Source organism: Primulina huaijiensis, chromosome 5 (assembly GCF_012295235.1).
Source record: "Primulina huaijiensis isolate GDHJ02 chromosome 5, ASM1229523v2, whole genome shotgun sequence".
Lineage (NCBI taxonomy): Eukaryota > Viridiplantae > Streptophyta > Magnoliopsida > Lamiales > Gesneriaceae > Primulina > Primulina huaijiensis.
The window spans coordinates 5,292,497-5,318,872 of NC_133310.1; the positions used below are offsets into that span (position 1 = coordinate 5,292,497).

The window sequence follows — 26,376 nt, forward strand, 5'->3', positions numbered from 1 at the left end:
GAGGATAACTTGAAGTTAACAGGAAGAGGGGTCGAAATTGACTTACTATCTTGCATGTTGAAGCGTTGCAAGACTTTCTTCAAATAATTTTTCTGGGAAAGCCAAATCTTTCTGTTACTTCTGTCTCGGTGAACTTGCATCCCTAGAATCTTGTTTGCTGGTCCCAAGTCCTTCATATCAAATTCCCTAGCCAATTGTGCCTTCAATCCTTGGACCTGATCTTTGTTGGGGCCTGCTACCAACATGTCGTCCACATACAACAGCAATATGATATAATTATCACCAGACCTCTTGAAATACGTACAAGGATCTGCACTCAGTCTGTTGTATCCAAGGCTCATGATATAGGAATCAAATCTCTTGTACCAACACCTCGGCGCCTGTTTGAGACCGTACAGAGATTTGTTCAACCTGCAAACCAAGTTCTCTTTGCCTTTTTCCACAAAACCTTCTGGATGGAGCATATAGATTTCTTCTTCAAGATCTCCATGAAGAAACGCCGTTTTCACATCTAGCTGTTCTAGATGTAGGTCAAACACCGCACACAATGCCAACACTACTCTGACTGTTGTAAGCCGAACCACAGGAGAAAATATCTCATTGAAGTCAATTCCTTCTTTCTGAGCATATCCTTTTACCACCAATCTAGCACGATAATGCTCCACTTGGTTATTGCCATTACGCTTGATCTTATAGACCCATCTGTTTTCAATGGCTTTCCTTCCTCGTGGTAGTGTAACAAGATCCCAAGTTTGATTTTTGTCTAATGCCTCCAACTCTTCTTGCATTACTATCATCCAGAAGGATACATCTGAGCTTTGAGTAGCCTCGCGGAAACTCGATGGCTCACCATCCTCTGATAATAGACAATATGCAATATTGCTTTCAGTGACATAATCTGAAAGCCAACCTGGTGGTCTTCTGTCTCGAGTTGACTGCCTCATATTGGAAACTTCAGACTCAACTTGTTCTTGTTCTTCGTGCTCTGGTACTGCTTCACAAGAAACTTGACCTTCGTCCGTCTTATTTTCCACCTGAAAAATAGTAGTTTCTGAATTCGGTGTGCCTTTGTCTCCCTTTACTTTATCTTCCTCGAAGATAACATCCCTGCTGATGACAAGCTTGTGAACAGTAGGATCCCACAAGCGAAACCCCTTTACTCCATCAGCATAACCCAAGAAGATACATTTTCTGGATTTCGAATCCAACTTCGATCTTTCTTGCTCATTGTACAGAACGTACACAGGACTTCCAAATGTATGCAAATGAGAATAATCTGTCGGCTTCCCAGTCCACATCTCCATCGGAGTCTTCAGATCAATCGCCACTGAAGGAGAACGATTGATAATATAACAAGCGGTTTTGACTGCTTCTGCCCAAAATGACTTTTCTAGACCCGCAGTCCTCAACATAGCTCTTGTTCTGTCCAACAAGGTCCTGTTCATCCGCTCCGCCACTCCATTCTGTTGAGGTGTGTAAGCCGTTGTGAACTGTCTTTTGATGCCTTCATGTTGACAATATGCATCAAACTCGTCACTGGTATATTCTCCTCCATTGTCAGTCCTCAGACACTTGATTTTCTTCTCAGAATCAAGTTCAACCCGCGCTTTGAAATCTTTGAAGATCTGGAAAACATCTGATTTCTTCTTGATTGGATACACCCAACATCTCCTAGAGAAATCATCAATGAACGAGACAAAGTATCTCGCTCCTCCTAGGGATACAACCGGTGCTTGCCAAACATCCGAATGAATCAGCTCCAATATGCTTTTGCTCCTGGCAGTAGAAGTGCCAAACTTTAATCTGTGTTGTTTACTGGTAACACAATGCTCACAAAAGGGTAGTGACACTTTTGTAAGTCCCGGCAACAGCTTCCGTTCTGAGAGAATTTTCAACCCCCGTTCTGACATATGCCCGAGCTTTCTATGCCATAACACTGTTAATTCTTCTCCTGAACCATTTGATGCAACAGCTAGTTCTGCCTCTTTGTGTGTTTCTCCCAAAAGTACATACAGATTTGCAGCAACCTTTTCCGCCTTCATAACCACAAGCGCGCCCTTCACAATTTTCATGATCCCGTTCTCGATCCGAGTTTTGCACCCGATGTCATCCAATTGCCCCAAGGACAAAAGATTTTTCGTCAGTCCTTTCACATGTCGTACCTCCTGTATGGTGCGAATGGTGCCATCAAACATTTTAATTTTGATAGTACCGACCCCAGCGATTTCCAAGGCATGATCATTTCCCATGAATACAGATCCTCCTGAGACTGGTTCATAATGATCAAACCATTCTCTCCGAGACGTCATGTGCCACGTCGCTCCTGAATCCATAATCCATGTGTCACAAAATTTGTGCCTGCCTTCTGCAACAGTTGCTGCTTCGCTGAATAATATTTCACCACTGCCTGAAGTACTGGCCACATTTCCTTGAGAACTTTTTTCAATACTCGTACACTCTTTCTTGAAGTGCCCTTTACCGCCACATTTAAAGCAGTAAATATTTTTCTTCTTACTTCTCGACTTTGATCTACCTCGTCTTTGGCTCCCACTGGAGTCACGGTCCATAAATCTTCCTCTTATCATCGGTAAAGCCTCTGCCTGCTTCGATGTTACCAACCTATCTTCCTTATTCTTGCGCCGGCTTTCTTCTCCGAGAACCGCAGTTAAGACATCATCGAATCTTAGAAAGCCCATAAGAATATTGTTGGTTATGTTGATGATAAGTTGATCATATGAATCTGGTAGACTTTGAAGTAGAAGCTCCGCACGTTCATTTTCCCCTATTTTATGCCCCATGGAAGTGAGTTGGGCAAATAGAGTATTCAGTGTGTTGATATGGTCGGTCATCGATGAAGATTCCGCCATCCGAAGAGTATAAAGTCTTCTCTTTAGGAAAATCATATTGTGTAGGGACTTGACCTCGTACATCTTTGTCAGAGTATCCCATATAACTTTTGCTGTTTTTATCTCAGAGATACTTGACAATACTTCGTCAGCTATAGCCAAGTGTAGATTGGCAACAGCGTTGTCATTCATCTCATTCCACTTTCCATCATCCGTAATCTCCACCGGTTTATCTCCAATAGCCGCCAAGCAATTCTCCTTTCTTAAAACTGCTTGTATCTTTATTTTCCACAGCATAAAATTGCTTCCGTTGAACTTTGCTATCTCGTACCTTCCCGTCATTATGTCTACAAAAATTTTAGTAGACTGAACAAAATAATCCCGCCTTAAATAAAAAATCTCAAAAAATCTTTTCTGATGCGGAAGATCAGTCTAGGCTGCAACCACAGAGCATACTCAGAATTTTAAGAAATTTTGAACCAAGGCTCTGATACCACTTGTTGGTCCCACGTGCGGTAATTTGAGATAATAAAACCCGAAAATAAAGAATAAACTGGACACCGAGATTTACGTGGAAAACCCCTAAAAATTATTAGGGTAAAAATCACGGGCAAGATGAAAAGAATTCCACTATAATATTTTGTGGTGTACAACTCACTCACTGTGTTTCCAAAGAGAACACACACTCTCTTAATACATGAGAACAAACACCTCACAAATATTATAGAATATTATAAGATGAGAGAAAACTCGAAGAAGGGATGATTTCAAAATGAAAGGGGGAGCTCTATTTATAGAGCCCCTTGACCGTGTGAATACGCGTTAAAAACGCTTATTCAAACTTTCGTCTTCCATCCGAAATAATCAGTCAAATATGCCAACCCACTTGTCTGCTACATTTATTGATTTTTCTTTGCTGACACCCCATAACCACGCAAGCATCAATTTTTATTTAATTTATAGCAATAATATCATACATTTCACCACACACTTTTGAAGCTTGTCACTGACAACAAAGACTGTGAGTAATTACATTATAATCAATAGCTCAGGATACGTACTGTCTCAGAATATTATCAACACATAATAGCAAGATAATTTATACTGACCTTTGTTCAAAATGGACCAGAAGGGTAGTTAATTTCAAGAACGTCCTTTCCCTAATCAAATAAATGCGATAAAAACAAGCACATATTGGTCAAACCACACTAAATTGACTTAAATAATAACGAAACACCAAGAAATAAGCCCAATTCAACAAAATACTCACTGTAAGCGCAGCTTGGAGCTCTTCACTCTCATGACCAGTAGCAATCGGCATTAAATCGTCGACTGTTATCGTCGCACATGCACCAATTTTAAGCACATTTTATTATAGTAGATGTCCTGTAAGTCAACGGTTGGCTAAATAATTTATCGACTAACTTGTAATAAACAGTCTTTATTTTTAATATAATTTACATTTCATGGTTTCGTTTTACTTTATCTGTTTACCCATGCAAACGACATAGATAAAGGTCTTGATTATACATTAATGCAAATGAATCGTACTTCGATCTTGAAACTCATTTATAAACATTGTATATTCTAAATTTGTTTCTAGTCGATTTAACTGCCTAAAAACAAGGATAAAGACCGCTTGTGCTTGAGACTAGCATATGTGATATTGTGTACCATGTTTCATGATAAGGACTTTTGACAATTTTATTCTTTTTTAACCAACGGTGCTGATGCGGTACTGTATATGTGAATTTCATTCCGATCTCAAATCGGCACCATATTGCTGACACATTCGAAAAAGAACCAAAATTACAAAAAAAAAAAATTTAATATAATGTACTAAAAATGATATTTGACTATACATAATACCAAAATTGCGAAATTACACACAAGCGCACACATATATAAACAGATTCGCAATTTTCCCTTAAATTTATATGTGAATTTAGGACTTGATTAATTTAGGTCGGAATGTCCTTAAACTCTATTCTCATTGTGAATAATATTTCTCTTATCCGATAGTTCTTCTCAGATCATGACGTCGACTCAACAAATTAAAATTAAAAAGTAGATGAAATTATTCTCCGAGCTCACATAAAAACTTAAGCTTCTTGTTTTCATGTCAAAATATTTAGCCGGCGTTGACCATTTTCAAGCACATCCCAATCACCATCATAATAAAATTGTATAATTAAACCTCCAGTTAAAGGTGCAATTAATATTGTTTTCTAATAGAATAAATTATATTTTATATTTCATAAAACATGCATCTTTCACACAATTTTTTTTAAAAAAAGTAATACTTTGTTCATGAAAATAGTATTTTTCACGAGTGACGCAAATAAGAGATTCGTCACACGAATTTTTGTGTACTTAGAATTAACTAAACTTATGTACTTGTAACAAAGCAAAAACTCCATTATATATACGTTTGATAATTCAAAAAGAAGAAGGGTGCGTGAATTGGTCACCAAAAAAAGAAGAAAATGGATGTTCAATCCCATCACACTCCAATGGTACAAAAAAATTAATGGTGATCTAACTATTTTCTTTCACAAAAAATAAATGGTTAGGATCATAAACAAATCTAATATTTTTCAAAAATAAATGTATATATAATTTCAATAATAGTACCCCCACCTCTTATCTTGATTAGAAAGGCTCAAACTTCTTAGATTCATTAATTTTCTTTTTAAGTCCCAAAAGAAAATGCACTCACAAATGATAAATTAAAAGTGTATGCATTCATAAACTTGGAAAACTTTGTAAAATGATAACTATTTTGTGTGCTATTGAAACCAGGCATGTGCTATCAATATGAAGGTTAGAGAAAAATTTAAACACAAAAACTCTTGTGAGACGATCTCACAGATCAATTTCGTAGGTCGAATCTTTTATTTGGATCATCCATGAAAAACTATTATTTTTTTTGCTAAGAGTATTACTTTTTATCGTGAATATTGGTAGGATTGACTCATCTCACAGATAAAAATTCGTGAGATCGTCTCACAAGATACCTACTAATATCTTAATCTAGATGAATTTAATCCTTTAATATTTAAATGAAAAATATTATTTTTATGTCAAATTTTTTATTTTACGCTAAAAATTGAATGAGTTGATCCGACTTATTACAGAAAAATGAGAAATAACAAATACAATGTATAAGAAGTGAAAGTGAAACTAATGGAATTGTCAAAAAAATTTCATTGACCATAGATTGTGAGAGGGACAGAGAAAGTATTTCTTCAAATAAAATAAAATATAAGGGGCGAATCCCGTAATCACAACCAAAGTAGTACAAAATGAAGTCCCCATTGACCGAGTCAACGCTCCGACAGATCGGACGCGAGCCTGGAGGCGATGGCCGAGTGGTACATAGCATCGTGGAAACTGGATGTCTCGATCGTCTTCCTACGTAGCTCCCTCGCCTTCTCCGCCGTGAAACTCCCCCTCAAGCCCTTCTCCTTCTCGTCGGAACTCCGATTGTTGATGTAGTCGGGCTGTGTGGACCATCCGAAGATCTTCGTCCACCACTTGTTCGACGGATTCGTATGCGGATTCGGGTCGGGTTTGTAGGAGCAGATGATCGGAGATCGAATTGGGGAAAATGTGGTCGCCATTGTTGTTGATTTCCTCTTTCTATTTTGGTCACTCCAGTGAAGAAGAATAAGAATCAGACGGGGTTTTAAAAGGGGAGGGTGAGTGGATAAGATTGTACACGTGGCAAAATAATATTTAATTATATTAATTTTTTATTTTTATCCATTCTATTTTATTAAGGCCGAGGACTTGATAGAAACTGTCGAGTACACCAAAAATATTTATATTCATTTTTTTCTCTATAGACAAATTCACCAAAGTTGTTTTTTATCAAAATTACAGTGTAATCACTCACTATTTCTTATAATTACATTTTGATTCTCATTTAAATTTAAATCAAATAAATTATAAAAAAATATTGTACAAGCAGTCAACGAGTGCATCAATATATTAGTTATTATAATACATACGTTGTGTTCCTGTGGGCGGTGGAATTCGAGCAGGATAGGGTATTTTGTCGGCAATATGAGCATTAAATGGACGAGTCAACAAAGGTTGGCATTTTTGACTCAGATAGAAAGAAACGCGTTTTATACGCGGTAGGATGCGTTCAGACGGAACGCGTTTTTAACGCGTTTTCACACTGACAGGAAGTTCTATAAATAGAGTTTCATTCCTTCATTCTGATATCATCCCTTCTTCGAGTTTTCTCTCATCTTATAAGCATTTGAGTGCTTAGTTCTATAATATTTGTGAGGTGTTTGTTCTCCTGTATTAAGAGAGTGTGTGTTCTCTTTGAAAACACAGTGAGTGAGTTGTACACCACAAAATATTATAGTGAAAATTCTTTTCATCTTGCCCGTGGTTTTTACCCTAATAATTTTTAGGGGTTTTCCACGTAAATCTCGGTGTCCAGTTTATTCTTTATTTTCGGGTTTTATTATCTCGAATTATCGCAAGTGGGACCAACAAGTGGTATCAGAACCTTGGTTTAAAATTTCTTAAAATTCTGAGTATGCTCTGTGGTTGCAGCCTAGACTGATCTTCCACATCAGAAAAGATTTTTTGAGATTTTTTTATTAAGGCGGGATTATTTTGTCCAGTCTACTAAAATTATTGTAGACATAATGGCGGGAAGGTACGAGATAGAAAAGTTCAACGGAAGCAATTTTATGCTGTGGAAAATAAAGATACAAGCAGTTTTAAGAAAGGAGAATTGTTTGGCGGCTATTGGAGATAGACCGGTGGAGATTACGGATGATGGAAAGTGGAATGAGATGAATGACAATGCTGTTGCAAATTTACACTTGGCTATAGCAGACGAAGTATTGTCAAGTATCTCTGAGATAAAAACAGCAAAAGTTATCTGAGATACTCTGACAAATATGTACGAGGTCAAGTCACTACACAACATGATTTTCCTAAAGAGAAGGCTTTATACTCTTCGGATGGCGGAATCTTCATCGATGACCGACCATATCAACACACTGAATACTCTATTTACCCAACTCACTTCCATGGGGTATAAAATAGGGGAAAATGAACGTGCAGAGCTTCTACTTCAAAGTCTACCAGATTCATATGATCAACTTATCATCAACATTACCAACAATATTCTTATGGACTTTCTAACATTCGACGATGTCTAAACTGCGGTTCTCGATGAAGAAAGCCGGCGCAAGAATAAGGAAGATAGGTTGGTAACATCGAAGCAGGCGGAGGCTTTACCGATGATAAGAGGAAGATTTATGGACCGTGACTCTAGTGGGAGCCAAAGACGAGGTAGATCAAATTCGAGAAGTAAGAAGAAAAATATTTACTGCTTTAAATGTGGCGGTAAAGGACACTTCAAGAAAGAGTATAAGAGTATCGACAAGAGTTCTCAAGGAAATATGGCCAGTACTTCAGGCAGTGGTGAAATATTATTCAGCGAAGCAACAACAGTTGCAGAAGGCAGACACAAATTTTGTGATGCATGGATTATGGATTCAGGAGCGACGTGGCACATAACGTCTCGGAGAGAATGATTTGACCATTATGAACCAATTTCAGGAGGATCTGTATTCATGGGAAATGATCATGCCTTGGAAATCGCTGGGGTTGGTACTATCAAAATTAAAATGTTTGATGGCATCATTCGCACCATAGAGAAGGTACGACATGTGAAAGGACTGACGAAAAATCATTTGTCCTTGGGGCAATTGGATGACATCGGGTGCAAAACCCGTATCGAGAACGGGATCATGAAAATTGTGAAAGGCGCGCTTGTGGTTATGAAGGCGGAAAAGGTTGCTGCAAATCTGTATGTACTTTTGGGAGAAACACACAAAGAAGCGGAATTAGCTGTTGCATCAAATGGTTCAGGAGAAGAATTAACAGTGTTATGGCATAGAAAGCTCTGGCATATGTTAGAACGGGGGTTGAAAATTCTCTCAGAACGGAAGCTGCTGCCGGGACTTACAAAAGTGTCATTACCCTTTTGTGAGCACTGTGTTACCAGTAAACAACACAGATTAAAGTTTGGCACTTCTACTACCAGGAGCAAAAGCATATTGGAGCTGATTCATTCGGATGTTTGGCAAGCACCGGTTGTATCCCTAGGAGGAGCGAGATACTTTGTCTCGTTCATTGATGATTTCTCTAGGAGATGTTGGGTGTATCCGATCAAGAAGAAATCAGATGTTTTCCAGATCTTCAAAGATTTCAAAGCGCGGGTTGAACTTGATTCTGAGAAGAAAATCAAGTGTCTGAGGACTGACAATGGAAGAGAATATACCGGTGACGAATTTGATGCATTTTGTCAACATGAGGGGATCAAAAGACAATTCACGACGGCTTACACACCTCAACATAATGGAGTGGCGGAGCGGATGAACATGACCTTGTTGGACAGAACAAGAGCCATGTTGAGGACTGCGGGTTTAGACAAGTCATTTTGGGCGGAAGCAGTCAAAACCACTTGTTATATTATCAAAAAACAATTCACGACGGCTTACACACCTCAACAGAATGGAGTGGCGGAGCGGATGAACATGACCTTGTTGGACAGAACAAGAGCCATGTTGAGGACTGCGGGTTTAGACAAGTCATTTTGGGCGGAAGCAGTCCAAACCGCTTGTTATATTATCAATCGTTCTCCTTCAGTAGCGATTGATCTGAAGACTCCGATGGAGATGTGGACTGGGAAGCCGACAGATTATCCTCATTTGCATACATTTGGAAGTCCTGTTTACGTTCTGTACAATGAGTAAGAAAGATCGAAGTTGGATTCGAAATCCAGAAAATGTATCTTCTTGGGTTATGCTGATGGAGTAAAGGTGTTTCGCTTGTGGGATCCTACTGTTCACAAGCTTGTCATCAGCAGGGATGTTATCTTCGAGGAAGATAAAATAAAAGGAGACAAAGGCACACTGAATTCAGAAACTGCTATATTTCAGGTGGAAAATAGGACGGATGAAAGTCAAAATTCTTGTGAAGCAGTACCAGAGCACGAAGAACAAGAACATGTTGAGCCTGAAGTTACCAATGTGAGGCAGTCAACTCGAGACAGAAGACCACCAGGTTGGCTTTCAGATTATGTCACTTAAAGAAATATTGCATATTGTCTATTATCAGAGGATGGTGAGCCATCGAGTTTCCACGAGGCTACTCAAAGCTCGGATGTAGCCTTGTGGATGATAGCAATGCAAGAAGAATTGGAAGCATTAGACATGAATCAAACTTGGGATCTTGTTACACTACCACGAGGAATGAAAGCCATTGAAAATAGATGGGTCTATAAGATCAAGCGTGACGGAAATAACCAAGTGAAGCGGTATCGTGCTAGATTGGTAGTAAAAGAGTATGCTCAGAAAGAAGGCATTGACTTCAATGAGATATTTTCTCCTGTGGTTCGGCTTACAACTGTCAGAGTAGTGTTGGCATTATGTGCGGTGTTTGACCTACATCTAGAACAGCTAGATGTGAAAACAACATTTCTTCATGGAGATCTTGAAGAAGAAATTTATATGCTCCAGCCAGAAAGTTTTGCGGAAAAAGGCAAAGAGAACTTGGTTTGCAGGTTGAACAAATCTCTGTACGGGCTCAAACAGGCGCCGAGGTGTTAGTACAAGAGATTTGATTCCTATATCATGAGCCTTGGATACAACAGACTGAGTGCAGACCCTTGTACATATTTCAATAGGTCTGGTGATGATTATATTATTTTGCTGTTGTTTGTGGACGACATGTTGGTAGCAGGCCCCACCATAGATCATGTCCAAAGATTGAAGGCACATTTGGCTAGGGAATTTGATATGAAGGACTTGGGACCAGCAAACAAGATTCTAGGGATGCAAGTTAACCGAGACAGAAGTAACAGAAAGATTTGGCTTTCCCATAAAAATTATTTGAAGAAAATCTTGCAACGCTTCAACATGCAAGATAGTAAGCCAATTTCGACCCCTCTTCCTGTTAACTTCAAGTTATCCTCCGAGATGTGTCCTAGCAGTGAAGCAGAGAGGATGGAGATGTCTCGAGTACCATATGCATCAGCAGTGGGAAGTTTGATGTTCGCCATGATCTGTACAAGACCGGACATTACTCAAGCAGTGGGAGCAGTTAGTCGGTATATGGCGAATCCTGGACGAGAGCATTGAAGCACTGTTAAGAGGATCCTTAGATACATTAAGGGTACCTCGAATGCTGCATTATGTTATGGAGGATCGGATTTTACACTCAGCGGCTATGTCGATTCAGATTATGCTGGTGATCCTGATAAGAGGAAATCTAATACTGGTTATGTGTTTACACTTACAGGGGGAGCAGTAAGCTGGATTTCAAAACTGCAGACAGTTGTGGCGTTATCTACAACGGAGGCAGAATATATGGCAGCTACTCAAGCTTGCAAGGAGGCAATATGGATTAAAAGGTTATTGGAGGAGATCGGGCACAAACAAGAGAATGCTCTTTTGTATTGTGACAGTCAGAGTGCTTTGCACATCGCAAGGAATCCAGCCTTTCATTCCAGGACGAAACACATTGGAGTACAATTTCACTTTGTGCCGGAAGTAGTAGAAGAAAGAAGCGTGGATATGCAGAAGATCCATACAAAGGATAACATAGCTGATTTTCTGACCAAGCCAGAAAACACTGATAAGTTTGAGTGGTGTAGATCCTCAAGTGGTCTAGCAGAAACGTAAGCAGCTGGGAATGACAAGATTGAAAGGATGTGTTTGATTCTCAATCAAATCTCCAAGTGGGAGAAATGTCAGCAATATGAGCATTAAATGGACGAGTCAACAAAGGTTGGTATTTTTGACTCAGATAGAAAGGAACGCGTTTTATACGCGGTAGGATGCGTTCAGACGGAATTTTCACACTGACAAGAAGTTCTATAAATAGAGTTTCATTCCTTCATTCTGATATCATCTCTTTTCGAGTTTTCTCTCATCTTATAAGCATTTGAGTGCTTAGTTCTATAATATTTGTGAGGTGTTTGTTCTCCTGTATTAAGAGAGTGTGTGTTCTCTTTAGAAACACAGTGAGTGACTTGTACACCACAAAATATTATAGTGGAAATTCTTTTCATCTTGCCCCGTGGTTTTTACCCTAATAATTTTTAGGGGTTTTCCACGTAAATCTCGGTGTTCAGTTTATTCTTTATTTTCGGGTTTTATTATCTCGAATTACCGCAAGTGGGACCAACATATTTTTGGGAAGTGGTAATACTTTATTTTAAACTTATCTTTCTTTAATTGATAATAATAAGGTAATAAGCTTTTTCGTTTAAAATTTTTAACCAATTCCAAAATGTACATCAAATACTTATACCATGATCTTGATAATAAATCGAGATGATTATAATAATAAAATATATATTTTTCGATTACAAAATTTTAAAAATAAATTTGAAATTATATTAATCCATATTTGTTATTACATCTGCATAAATTAAAAATTTATGGATTTAAAATTGATTACAACTTAAATGCAAAACGGAGCCTTAAAAGGAATGGAACTATGATTTGCAAACTTAAAGTAACATCCAACTTCTAATTTACTTTCATCCAAACAATTAGAGCTGTAAATTTGAGTTGGTCTGTCAGGTCGGTCTGTCCCATCATACAATTTAATCGAGTTGGGTTGAAAATTTTCAACCTATTTAAAAGACGGTCTAGATGGGCAACCTATGCGGGTCGTGTGCCTAGACGGGCCTGGAAAGAAAATAAAAAATATTTGTTTTACATTATAGATTTATGATGATATATGTATTTTTTTATGAAAGTTGTGAAATTTTTTGTATTAATCACTTTGTATAAAATATAGACATGTGAAATCAATGATGATAAATTTTATTTGTATTTTTTATAAATAAATATTTATTTATTTATGAAATTTTTAAATAATTATAATGATTTTTTTTTTAGTTCGATCTGTTTAACCGCAACCTACTTTACGTTGGGGATTTCTAACCCGTCGAGATGACGGTCCAGCCTGTGACAGATTTATGGTAGGCCGGCCCGGACATATATTGACCTTTTTGACAACTATACAAACAACCAACCACAATCGAATATCTTTATCTGAAACACTAAAAAATGTAATGATAGATATATTTCATACCTCTGATTAGTACATAAAAAACGATAAATGAATGAAATATAATTTTTTTAATAACCAAATCATGTTATGATTAATAAAGTATTTAAATAATAATTATTTTGAAATTATTTGATATTACTATATATGTTATATAATATTAATACTTATTTTTATTATTTTTGAATTATTTATTAATAACATTCTATTGATTAATATAGTTGTTTTTACGATTATTGTGGTTATTATGATTACTACTATTAAATGGCAATTATTTTCATTATTATTTTATTTATTTATACATTATAATCATTATTATTATTTTAAATTATTAAATATTAATTATTATGATCATATTTATTGTAATTATAAAATTATTATTTGTTGGGATTGAAAAAGAGTTTAGAGGAGGATAAATAAACTCTTGAAATATTTTGCAAAACTTGAGCTACAACAGCTCGTTCTTGAAATGTCAAAAAATAAACCGAGTATATAGAAATTGTATTGAATTTCGTTCCAAACCGAGCGAAATACTCAGCATAACCCTCTAAAAAGCAATTAAATATTTTGTAAATGATTGAAAAGAATCCAAGTTTATTATATAAAATTGATTTGGTTGAAGCATTTTATCAAACACTTTGTATGCACTATTTTTGACATTTCAAATAACACATAAAATTATTCGACAATACATCTCAAAACAACAAGTAAATGCGATAAATAAAGATGTACACATTTGTTTATGAATATTTATAGATTAACAAATCTTATGTCACCCCTTCTATCACTTAGGAAGGTATTCACTAGAAGACTTTGATTGATACAAATCTTTGTGTAAACCAACTTCAACTTCGATTGTACGTCGTAATCTCACAATCCGTATAATATTTAACGTCTTTTATGTTAAGACTACAAGCAAAATCTTTTTACGTCTTTGTGTAAAGACTTTCACTCAATCATTCTATGAAATACTTCTCTTTTATGAGTGATCTCTCTTCAAATAATGTATTCTTCAATACTTGAATATGGAATAATGTTCGACAAACTTTATTTTGTATAGGGGATTTATCTTTGAAAACTTGGTTCTCGTTTTGATCCTCACACCTCACTTTTTGGACTTGCTCTCATTCTATCATTTTTTCCTTGTAGAATTTGCATATGCTTTTAATCATCTTCAAAAGCTTGTTATTTGATTTTCAAGGTATTGTATTAATGACCTTCAAGAATGACATGAACGTTTAAAACATGAATATGAATGTTTGGAAATGTTTTGTATGGTCTATGACATTAAACACAATCATATTTGAGTTGATGTTCACTTCTTAATATCGGTCTGGTTTTATTCCAATTGCGGCTAGAGTGTCTAGCTGGTCCGAATGGGGATATCTAGCCAGTCCGGATAGATGTCTTATTGGACCAAGTCTAGTTGCACCAAGTATAGCCAGCATCTTCTATTGATTATAACTTTTAAATCGTCGATTTTTGTGCAAAGTGATCAACATAAAAGTTGTATCAATTTCTCTTAGCTTTCCATAGAATCAAAAATCATTCAATTTTGATATACTCAAAATACCAGACTATATACAGTTGGTGCATGTCCAGCTGATGCAAGTTTTGCTGGAAAATTCTCTCGATTATCACTCTTGATTCATAAATTTCTGAGCAAAGTGATGAACATGAAAGTTGTAACTTTTTGTCTTAGCTTTTCAACAAATCAAGAATCACTCAATTTCAAATCCGATTTGATCATCGACTTTGGAAGATAATTTGTAAATCATATAATACTAAGCTAATAAGTTTAGATGTTTGTGGCTTACATATGCTTTTAGGACATGCTTCATATGATGAAATAAAGAATTTTGGAATGAAATAAAAATATAATGATAGATCTATTATACACCCATATCTATACTATCTATACTAAAAATTTCCTCAGGTCACTCCATATTTTACATAGAAAAAAAAATCTAAACAAAATTTTCTTTTTAAATCGAACAATTCTTTTAAATTGAAAATAATTTTGTGCTAATTATTTAGATTTATTTGATCAAATTAAAAATAATAATAACACATGCATTGCGTGTACATTTTTTACTAATCTATTATATTTTATTAAAGTTGAGGACATGAACCTAGGAAGGACACAAATTTTTCTTCTAACTTTACCCTTATATGATACTAATATTACACTTTGTTTTTTTTTTTTTTTTTAAATTTCAACACTCTTTTATTTTTATTTTTTTTATTTCAACAATTCAAATATCAATTTAGTCCCTTTATAATTAGTCAAATTTCACTTTATTTCATCGATAATGATAAAAACTGTAGACATATCACATGTACAAAATAACTAGTTTATATAAATGTTCGGATAATGAGAATGAGTAAACCTAACCAAGAGAGTAGGAATAGAGACATTCCCATTAAATTACTCCGAGTGACTACGATATACCATGAAAACACGTGGAATCAAAAGGTGCAACGTGGATCTGCAATTTGCACTCTCGATTAAAATATTAACTTAATTAATAATGTGATATGTTGATACAAAGTATAATTACTAATTTTTTATACTAAAACTTGACTTGTCTTAAAAACGTTAATAAAAATATTGACTTAAAAAAAATCTTTTAATAAAAAAATTCGATTTTAATTGTACGCATTAGACACTAAATATTTATTTTTAATTGTATCATGGCTAGATTTTTTTTTTCTTTCAATTAAATCGTTAATGCATGTAATTAATACAAAAGTAAAGCAATCTAAATAATAATAATATAAAAACCAGAACTCACAACTCAAGTACTTTCATGATGTTGAATCCTTCTATTAACAAAATACATCAGATATTACTCATGTTGCTCGATTCAAATCAAAGCTCTAGTCAAACTTGATCCAGCCAATTAGACTCTTCCAGCCCTAGTCATGATTTTTTTTTTTGTAGGACTACAAATTAGAAAATTGGCTTAAAATAAAGTATAAAATGCCGAGATGTTTAGGAAATATACTAATGGTGTCTGATCTATCAAAGGACCACTTTTCTTCTATTTAGTGACAGACTTTGACGCCTGAAAACACCAGGGAACATGAGAAATATTCATAGTGAAAAAAAACAATGCTTGAACATGCATAGGAGTACAAGTCCATCGTTCAACGTTCAGTAGCCAAATAAGAGGAGGTACTCTACTTCCAGAGCTTCCTCAAGGACATGTTTTTGTCAGTTTCCTTCTTCATGACCTTCGCAACAGCCATCTCAAAGTCTTCTTGAGTAACATGAACCCTCCTCTCTCTCAGAGCAAACATACCAGCTTCTGTGCAGACAGCCTGACAATGTAACACATTCTTAGGTAATGTTTGTTCATCTTTAAGGGTTAAAAATTCTGTCCTAAAAGTACGTTTTCAACTCGTTTTCGCATTTCCAAATGTGATCACTATTTTATGTTAAAAAAAATTCGTTGCACTACCACTGATTTTCTATTATTTTTAAATTCTAGCAAAACATATTATATTGTTCAATTTCAAACTACTACATAGTATCTAAAAAACTATATACCCCAGCATATCAATATCCGCAGGAGCAAGAGTATCATTCCTAAAACATAAGCAACATGCTTTAAATTCCCCAATTCATTTCCCAAATATACATTTTCAGGAAACATGTCTACTACTACCACAAAGATAACCAAACGTATCCTACAGAACTTTTATCACAAACATACATACGAGAAGAAAGGACTTTCCGTACACGAAAAGTGTAACTTCTCATTATAAGTTTTAAAACAAGCATGCGGGAGACCCATAAGAACCATAAGACCAAACAATACATTTAAGCCAATGCTTTAATCAAAGAAGCACACAGACGCCCAATTTCTCATCCACAAAAGCCAAAACATTAGAGAATATATTTATTGCAACATGGTGTATGTTGTACACATGTTTCAGACTTCTTTTACTTGGTATAGCAAATACACGTCATATTCTAGTCGAGAAATACTTAAGACGGCACTAAGCCAAGAATTTGCAATTATACGACACAATTGTCTAACAAAAAAAGTATGACCCAAGACTTCTATATTGTTAGGGTAATTGAAGAGAAACTATATTATAAGGAATTGATGACTTCAAGGGCATTGAATATACTAAGATTAATTTTCAAAAAATGTCGGCATACCTTGAGTTCTGCACCAGATGCGCCGTTCATTTTCTTGGCAATCTTCTTCAGATCAATTCCACGCATCATGTTCATTTTCCTTGAATGTATCTTCAATATGTCAAATCGAGACTGAAAAAGAAATCAAGTTAGCCATGTGGAAGTCAATTGGGATAAGCGACAATGTACCAAAACTTAATTGTATCGATAAAAACAAAATTAGCAGTTGAAAGAAACCTGCAATATAAGTTTCAAGGATAATCGAAATGTACGTTATAAAGTATAAACAAAGTACATGATGTTAACCACTGACAACTGAACAGAAGATTTCTAGGAATAATTGCTGAATTCAAACAACATACATCCTCATTCGGATTTGGGAACTCAATTTTCCTATCAATTCGTCCAGGCCGAAGTAGAGCTTGGTCCAGAATGTCGATTCTATTAGTAGCCATCAGTACCTGCATAAATCAACCATAGATAAAATATCATGCACAACTCCAATGTTATAATGCAGCTATATCAAATTCATATGGCATGTCAAAAAAGAAAAACAACAGCAGGAGGATAAGTATTCAACTGAAACACACTTGGACATACTTTTATCTTATTAGATGCTTCGAAACCATCAAGCTGGTTGAGTAGCTCCAGCATAGTCCTCTGAACTTCACTATCCCCATTGCCGCTTCCAGATTCCATGCGAGTAGATCCTATGCTATCAATTTCATCCATGAAGATAATAGATGGAGCATGCTCTCTGTCAAAAATTAAAATAACTAGGTATATGTTAGAGGAAAAATTCATAAATATTGTCTATGTACCCACTATATCAATGAAAAAACGTAGACATTGTTGACTTCGTAAGGAAATTAAGAAGAATGTTAGCAAATTAATCATATACAAATGATGCTCTTCATGTTGAACAAACCTGGCCATCACAAAAAGCTCTCTCACCATCCTAGAGCCTTCTCCAATATACTTTTGTACTAATTCAGATCCTGAGACTCGGATAAAAGTGCAGTCGGTATGATGAGCCACTGCCCTTGCCAGAAGCGTTTTACCAGTGCCAGGAGGTCCATATAGCAAGACTCCCTTCAGCAATTGAAGGAGATAAAAAGATTAATTAATGCTTAAAACTGTTGAAAGAACTGTCAACCAATTGCTAATGGTACCTTAGGCTGAGCAATTCCCAGACTCTCAAACAATTCAGGATGTTTGATAGGGAGTTCAATCACCTATACAAATAAAAGAGGCAGGGGATGAAAACAACTTAAAAAATCAGATGCAACACCACTTTAAGCAATAGTTCTCAACAGCAGAAATTACTAAGAGTACCAGCTCTCACTTGAAAAGACCTTATTTCAGCCTTGGGATGTAAGTAAACCTACTCGGTTTGATTCTACCATTTGAGTTTCGATAAATACTAAAAGAATTAACAAACAAAAATGCAAAGATGAGAATCTTGCTTCCTTCAAAACACAAATAAGGTTTTGCATATGCTACAAGTAACCATCAATCTTCAACCTCTCACCCAAACCAAAATTTTATTTTCAATCCTATGATCAACCGTGAAGTACTTCCTCCAGAATGAATAAAAACTAAGATTATAAACAAACTTATAAAATATTCTTAATGCGTATCGATCATTTACACTTCACTTTAAAAAGGTTTCCTGATTGTCTTCTACGGACCAACAAAATCATTTTCTAAAAAAGAAAAAAATATGAAAACAGTGACATGTCAATAGAAATAAAGTGGTTGAAATCAAATATTGGACTCACGTGCCTCTTAAAAAAGAGAGAAACACTTAAAAATAACTCGAATCAAAACATAAAAATGCAATTTCTCAATCAGAAGTTTAGAAAGAGAATTATTTCACCGACAATAACATATCCGTAACATGATACTTTCAATATAAATCAACAGAAAAAAGAGAATTCGAAGAAAACCTCCTTTATCTCTTTAATTTGCTGGTCAAGACCACCAATCATGTCATAAGTGGAGTCCGGAACTTTCTCTACTTTCATGAGGTTCACCAATGGATCAACTTTACTTGGAAGAATCAAGTGGAGCACATAGCTATCATTTCGTAAAGCAACCCTTGTTGACGGTGTGATCTTAGTGATATCAATGTTCTTGTCAATGTCAACAACATACTTCCCCTCAGGATGGACCTGAGATAAAAAAAACCAAAAGCATCAATTATTAATGTAAATCTGGCATGACTTAAAAAGTAAAATCACCTTCACAAATTTATAATATAACTGTGACGTAGCGTAAACCCAGTTAAGACAAAAATTCTATAACTGAAACAAAGCTAGATGGTCCTCTTTCTACCCTCGCTAAAGTATAAAAATAACGGCTTATCCTCTTTCAATTTCATTTATGTTTCTGTCAGAATTCAATGGCCACTTTCCCAACCTGAAGAACTGAGTATGGATTAACGATTACATTTTGTGAACTGATTTGTCGACCGAGGGAGAGAAATATCGGAGGGATTTTGTTAAAATAAATTTTCCTCTCTACTCTGTTAAACATCACGTCATCACCTCAGGTGCTTCTTGTGCCCTTAAGATTTATGAGGAAATAAATAGATGGGCTTGTTCAAACTTTTTGATAAGAGCTCCCATTCACATCGGATGACGATCATTTCTGAGGTGGACAAGAGGACTCACAAGAAAAATGCAACCAGACTAAAATCATGATTAAAATAAACATAAACCAACCATTCTGCTTCAATTGGACATTGGATAAAATTAGAATCGGGGAACGTAAGATCGGAAAGAGCTGCAAAGCCCCAACCCATGATTTATAGAATGCTGTTAACAGACAAAAAGACCACAAACCTTGACAAGAACCTTTGATTTCCCCATGACTTTGACAACTTCACCAACATAAGATCCAGGTTCTTGAAGGAGCTGCAACTCTTCCTTCAGTGATCTCACTAAACACCAAAGATGTTTTTATTTAGAATATCTTCAGCACCACAGATTATCCATGACATACTTTTTGTGCGTAAACAGTTGTTTTCTCCTATAATCTTGAGTCACCTTTGCCATGTTAATTTAAATTGATTCCACTCCTTCAATCCCCATTAATCAAGACATAAGACAAATAGGGTCCCATGCTACCAATTCGCAAGTATAAGTATATTGTTTCTTCAAAGAGTTGACGCATACAGGCAAAAAGTAATGCAGAAACGGCTTCTGTCAACAGATGGTGAATCTCACCATATAATATCGAGGACCTATACCAGTACTTCTTGAATCAATGAGTTATAACATCATGCTAAAATCTCCCTATCGTTCCATGCCACACCAACAACCTGACTTCAAAATTCCAATTTTCTACAAACTCCTACTGCATCAAACACTCGCACACATTCGCATATAAAGCATCCGTAGCCAAAGAAACCCTAGACATTTATCTGGAATCAATTTTACTATTATAACTTTAAGTATCATAATAATGAAATTATACCGTAAATTCAACCAATCCATAAAGTAAAATAAAGGTATACGAAAATCCTAGGTCTGAGACAGAAATGATACGAAAGAACATATCCTCATTAAATTCACAAAAGAAGACCTCGGGCATTAAGGTCGTTGCGCTGCGCTTCGAGACGCAGGAGATCGTGGTCTTTCTGACGAACCACAAGCTGCATATCCTGTATACGTTGCTGATAATATTGCCGGAGCCCCTCACCGCCGCCAGCCCCTGTACCAGCTTGCTGGTGATGCTGCTTCAATTTCTCCGCCGTTCGAGTCTCTATCGCCGCCGTTGCCATTCTTTATGATCAAAGAGCAGCTGCAGATTCTTTAGGCAACGATCTCTCTCTCCGACCGTCGCCGCTTTTCAGTTCTACATCTACGTCGTATTCTAGACTTTTTATATTCTTATTTTAAAATAAAAAAATAATGTGATATCTGTACGTGGAAAGATTTTTATGAAAAAGTTTTAGCAAGACAATATCTTTAACATCCATAAATCTATTTTAACATACATAATCTATATAATAGAAAGTATATAATTATAACTATATATAAACGAATTACTTATTGACTCAGTTCTGGCTTGCACCGCACAGGCTACATCTAGGGAACAAGCACACTTGGAGAGCGCAGTACAACGGAAGGTTGTATGCTGCGTTCGGGAAGGATGAATCGCTCCCGAAAAGGAATCTATTGATTCTCTCCCAATTGGTTGGACCGTAGGTGCGATGATTTACTTCACGGGCGAGGTCTCTGGTTCAAGTCCAGGATGGCCCAGCTGCGCCAGGGAAAAGAATAAGAATAGAAGAAGCATCTGACTACTTCATGCATGCTCCACTTGGCTCGGGGGGATATAGCTCAGTTGGTAGAGCTCCGCTCTTGCAATTGGGTCGTTGCGATTACGGGTTGGATGTCTAATTGTCCAGGCAGTAATGATAGTATCTTGTACCTGAACCGGTGGCTCACTTTTTCTAAGTAATGGGGAAGAGGACCGAAACATGCCACTGAAAGACTCTACTGAGACAAAGATGGGCTGTCAAGAACGTAGAGGAGGTAGGATGGGCAGTTGGTCAGATCTAGTATGGATCTTACATGGACGGTAGTTGGAGTCGGCGGCTCTCCCAGGTCCCTCATTTGTTTGAGATCCCTGGAGAAGAGGATCAAGTTGGCCCTTGCGAACAGCTTGATGCACTATCTCCCTTCAACCCTTTGAGCGAAATGCGGCAAAAGAAAAGGAAGGAAAATCCATGGACCGACCCCATCATCTCCACCCCGTAGGAACTACGAGATCACCCCAAGGGCGCCTTCGGCATCCAGGGGTCACGGACCGACCATAGAACCCTGTTCAATAAGTGGAACACATTACCAACGTTAAAAACTAAAATAAATTAATTACTTTTTAAATTAATATTTTTTCTTCGACTAGCTCCCATTTCGAGCTATGAGTCGAGCTCAAGCAATTCGATACATTTCGAATTGAGCTCGAAAATTATAACCTGAGTCAAGGTCGAATTCGAGTGGTTGAATTTTTTTTAAGTCGACATCAACTAATATGCGATTCAAGTTCAACTCAAATCGATTGCACTAGATCCATTACGATAAATTAATCATTCTAAGAAATTAATAAGATAATACTTTTATTAAAGAGTTTTATATAAAATTATAATTTGTCATAAATTAATAATTTTTTAAAATTACAAATATTATCATAACAATTTCATAAAATTAATATCACCACTTATTTTATAAATATATATATACAATGAGTTTTTTTAGATATATTAATTCAAAGAATATGACATTGGTGAAACAAAATGAAAAATGTAATTAAATTTATGTTATTTGAAAAAAAATTTATTAAAAATAATAAATTAGTCCGATTAAGTAATAACTCTCTAAATTAATAAAAATTAGATACTATATTAATAAATAGAGTAAATCTCTTGTGAGACGGTCTCACGAATTTTTATCTGTGAGACGAGTTAACCTTACCGATATTTATAATAAAAATTAATACTATTATCATAAAAAATAATATTTTTTCATAGATGACCCAAATAAGAGATTCGACCAATGAAATTGATCGGTGAGATCGTCTTACAAGATTTTTAATGTAATAAATAAATGTAATATTAAAATAAGATTTTTCAACTATTCATTATAATGAATTTTCTTGCTGTGTAATTTACTGAAATGTTATATATAATCATAATAAATCCATAAACAAAGGTGGAGCAAGAAAATTTTCAGTATATAAACTACGGCATGCCGCCGTCGCTTCTTGCGCCTAGCCCTATTAATGCCGATGGAGTTTCTCTAATTTCTTGATTTTTTTTTCTCATTATTCTAGCAAATTAATTAGTGATTTGAATCTGTTTTAGGGTTTGTAGGTGACGATCTGTGGAGAATTGCTAGCGATCGTACTCACCCGGAGATTGGGGTTCCCCACTGCCGCCAATATACCATAGATACTAGATATATGTCGGAGGTGTAGAATTTTATTGCTTTTACCTACTCATTCTTGTGTTCATACCGGAAAGGGTAAAAGTTTTATTGTCTTTTTGAGAAATCAAATCAAGACTAATTTTTTTGTGGGCAATTGGTCGATTTTTTTGGTGTCAATTGTCCAATTCTAAGAATTATGTTGGTTCCCTGAAATTGAGAAATTGGGATTGGGGATTTAGGTTTTCTCTGCTGTGGAGAGAAAAAAGGTTTTTTTGGAGGGTTGTTTACTGAGCTGGTGAATAATGGATAAGAAGAAGGTTGTGGCTCCACTGGTTTGCCACGGTCATTCTCGGCCCGTGGTCGATGTGTTCTATAGCCCAGTCACACCTGATGGTTTCTTCCTTGTCAGTGCTAGCAAGGGTAAGCTGAAATCATCATTCTTTTTTGGCTTAATGTGACCTATAATTATGGTTTAAGTCTTAAAGTGTCCTAGGTCGGTTCCACAACATGTGTTCGAGCCTCAAATAAGTAATACAATGGGTTTGAGCTCTCCTCTCGGTCCTCCTGGGTTTACTGTCTAGATTGGTGATTTCATTAAGAGTCTATGCAGCGGAAGGGCTTATGTTTCATGGCATTTCTATTTAGATTTTGGTTTGTTATTTGTTCTTTAATAGGAATAGAAAATGGGGCTATTATTGTTAAACTTAGAAATTGTTACAGCATTTCCCTTTGCTCCTGTTGCTTCTGTTTCTCGTTTAAGACTTGTAATTCACGAACCATTATTTTATCGATGGATTTGATTATTGTAGAGCACTATCCCAACATTTGTAACTATGACCTAAGTGATCACATTTTGTAATGGACCAATCCCTTGTATTATATGTCACAACTTGAGTGTTGAGTCCACCCTCCACTTTTATGCGTGAGAAGAGGATTTGGCATTTTTAGGATCGGGGTAACTAGATATCATGCATTGCCTGGTTGGAATTGATGCAGTTGAAATAATGCTTGCATAAAAAATCACCTCTAGATATTTTTGGTTCATTTCAATGTGAATATGAAGTGTGCAAGGCACATAAAAGATGGTATTTTGACGTACTGTAATGTTAATGTCTGCTTCTTCTCAGATGCCACTCCCATGTTGAGAAACGGGGAGACTGGAGATTGGATTGGAACTTTTCAAGGTCATAAAGGTGCAGTGTGGAGTTGTTGCTTGGATAAACATGCTCTACGAGCTGCCTCAGCATCGGCTGATTTTTCTGCGTATGTGGTGAACCCACTCGTCATTATAGGCAAACATACAAACATTGTTCAGGATATTTTCTGTTGTCGGACAATCATATATTGCATTAATTTGCTGCATCTTTGTTGAATTGTTTAATCTTGTAAACTGAACATATCAAGTAGAAGCTTATTCAAAATATTAGCTTTGTTGGGTCGTGGATGAACTGTCTTTATATTTTTGTACCGATTGCTTGCAGGAAACTATGGGATGCATTAACTGGTGATGAATTGCATTCATTTGAACACAAGCACATAGTGCGTTCATGTGCCTTCTCAGAGGTACACCAAATATATTAACCTAACATCATGTGGATATTTTTAATATTTATTCATATCCGTCTAAGGAATTTGGTGCAAAATCTGTCCCATTTGTCTACTGATTTGATTGCTGCCCTGTTTGTGGCAAATTTATTTGATGCAGCTCAAAGTGTGATATATGGATGTCACCAATGTAAAATTTCAAATTGCAGGACACCCACTTTCTGCTAACTGGAGGAATGGAAAAAGCTCTTCGTATATTTGATTTAAATCGGCCTGATGCACCGCCAAGGGAAATTGAAAAGTCTCCTGGTTCTGTCCGTGCGCTTACTTGGCTTCATAGTGATCAATCGATCTTAAGTTCCTGTACCGATGTTGGAGGGGTGAGGTGTGTAGACATACCCTTATATTTTTTTTATCTTTCTATTCACGGTAAGGTTTCTGTTGTGTCTGAATTTGTCTCTGGTACAACTCCGTTGAAGTCTTCCATTTTGACATAACCATTTGACCTAGTTCTTATCTTCTTATTGTCACCAGGTTATGGGATGTGAGAACTGGTACTATTGTTCGAACACTTGAGACCAAGTCCTCGGTAACTAGTGCTGAAGTGAGTCAAGATGGCCGCTATATAACAACTGCCGATGGGTCAACGGTCAAGTTTTGGGATGCAAATCAGTACGTCAATATATCTAATCATCAAATAGATGAAGAATGCTATTTCTCAGTGTTTTTGTTAACAATGGTCTGCATTTTTCCTTTATCAGCTATGGATTAGTAAAGAGTTACGACATGCCCTGCATTGTGGAATCTGCTTCATTGGAGCCGCGGTATGGTAATAAGTTCATTGTTGGTGGAGAAGACATGTGGATTCATGTCTTTGATTTTCACACGGGAGCAGAAGTTGGTAAGTTCTGTACTTAATCGTTATTAACGCTTTCAATGAAAACGAGTGCATTTGGAAACGCATATTTGATGTTCCAAAATTATATTCTTCAGGGATGTGCCGCTATTTATGTAGTAATTAATTATTATAACAATATGGCATCAAGATATCCACCTATCGTATTAATCCCTCAATGTTCATTCATATACACATCACAATCGACATAAAACATTGCATTGATTGTTTCATGTTTTTACTTTTAAATATGGTGATCATGTGCAGGATGCAACAAGGGGCACCATGGTCCAGTCCACTGTGTGCGGTTCTCTCCGGGAGGTGAATCTTATGCTTCGGGATCCGAAGACGGGACTATTAGAATATGGCAGATGAGCCCTCTAGCAGAACTAGAGACTCTGGCTGTAGATGAACCAGCCGATGAGGTTATTCACCAGTTTCAGAATGTGCACATTGCTGGAGACGAGACTACAGAGGCAGGCGGGAAGGCGATACAAGCTAACTAGGTTGTGTTGCGTGTGAGTGTGTGTTGTTTGTATGTCTCTTGCTTTGGTGGTTTGCCTGATTGCAAGGGTGGATTTAGGTGTTCGTATCTCAACATTTTAAAAATATAAATAAGCCCTTTGTGTTTCGAAAGCTTTTTCACCATCTTTTCGTTTTTTTCTCTTAATAAGAAAGAAAGAAATCGGGCCAAATATGACACGAGACAGCACACACCCGACATAGTTGTTGCATGTTGCAATTCTAAAGTCTAAACCAGATATGTTATTCTAACAACGGTTAATTAACTGTCATAAACACACGATACTATATATTCCAAATTGTAATATAAAAAGAGGAAGTCTTGAATAAAATATAATTCAATTTTAGAGCGTTCAAATG

At 36.2% G+C, this 26,376-nt stretch overlaps 2 protein-coding genes and 1 long non-coding RNA gene across 5 annotated transcripts in view; 1 reads left to right on the forward strand and 2 right to left on the reverse strand.

Annotated features, from left to right (window-relative positions):
- The window catches only part of LOC140977880 (uncharacterized), an 18,352-nt gene extending 14,159 nt beyond the window's left edge, over positions 1-4,193 (reverse strand). For 2 of the 3 annotated variants that reach the window (XR_012175459.1, XR_012175457.1), the window contains exons 1-2: positions 4,117-4,193; positions 3,956-4,006 (exon numbers count right to left, since the gene is read on the reverse strand). This is a non-coding gene — a long non-coding RNA (uncharacterized lncRNA). Of the gene's footprint in view, positions 1-3,951; positions 4,007-4,116 lie in introns of all 3 variants that reach the window. The other variant, XR_012175458.1, reaches the window with a different exon arrangement.
- An 11,549-nt stretch (positions 4,194-15,742) lies between these two features.
- Positions 15,743-20,983, reverse strand: LOC140976522 (26S proteasome regulatory subunit 8 homolog A-like). Its single transcript, XM_073440743.1, has 9 exons — positions 20,707-20,983; positions 19,965-20,062; positions 19,068-19,292; positions 18,291-18,353; positions 18,047-18,210; positions 17,719-17,875; positions 17,481-17,579; positions 17,140-17,250; positions 15,743-16,292 (listed from the first exon to the last, which is right to left on the reverse strand). The coding sequence occupies exons 1-9, from the start codon at positions 20,903-20,905 to the stop codon at positions 16,152-16,154; spliced, it is 1,257 nt and encodes a 418-aa protein (XP_073296844.1). The 5' UTR covers positions 20,906-20,983; the 3' UTR covers positions 15,743-16,151.
- A 1,830-nt stretch (positions 20,984-22,813) lies between these two features.
- On the forward strand, positions 22,814-26,130 carry LOC140976523 (uncharacterized). Its single transcript, XM_073440744.1, has 8 exons — positions 22,814-23,150; positions 23,294-23,474; positions 24,182-24,317; positions 24,536-24,617; positions 24,809-24,984; positions 25,134-25,271; positions 25,361-25,500; positions 25,762-26,130. Exons 2-8 carry the CDS (start codon positions 23,357-23,359, stop codon positions 25,998-26,000), a joined length of 1,029 nt encoding a protein of 342 aa, XP_073296845.1. The 5' UTR covers positions 22,814-23,150; positions 23,294-23,356; the 3' UTR covers positions 26,001-26,130.
- The last annotated feature ends 246 nt before the right edge of the window (positions 26,131-26,376 follow it).

Coding starts and splice junctions, on each gene's coding strand:
- LOC140976522 (XM_073440743.1), bottom strand. CDS start 20,905: ATGGCAACGGCGGCGATAGAGACTCGAACGGCGGAGAAATTGAAGCAG. Junction 18,211..18,290: donor TGGGAATTGCTCAGCCTAAG/GTACCATTAGCA, acceptor CAATTGCTGAAG/GGAGTCTTGCTATATGGACC. Junction 17,876..18,046: donor GAGCTTTTTGTGATGGCCAG/GTTTGTTCAACA, acceptor AATTTTTGACAG/AGAGCATGCTCCATCTATTA.
- LOC140976523 (XM_073440744.1), top strand. CDS start 23,357: ATGGATAAGAAGAAGGTTGTGGCTCCACTGGTTTGCCACGGTCATTCT. Junction 24,318..24,535: donor GCATCGGCTGATTTTTCTGC/GTATGTGGTGAA, acceptor GATTGCTTGCAG/GAAACTATGGGATGCATTAA. Junction 24,985..25,133: donor ACCGATGTTGGAGGGGTGAG/GTGTGTAGACAT, acceptor TATTGTCACCAG/GTTATGGGATGTGAGAACTG.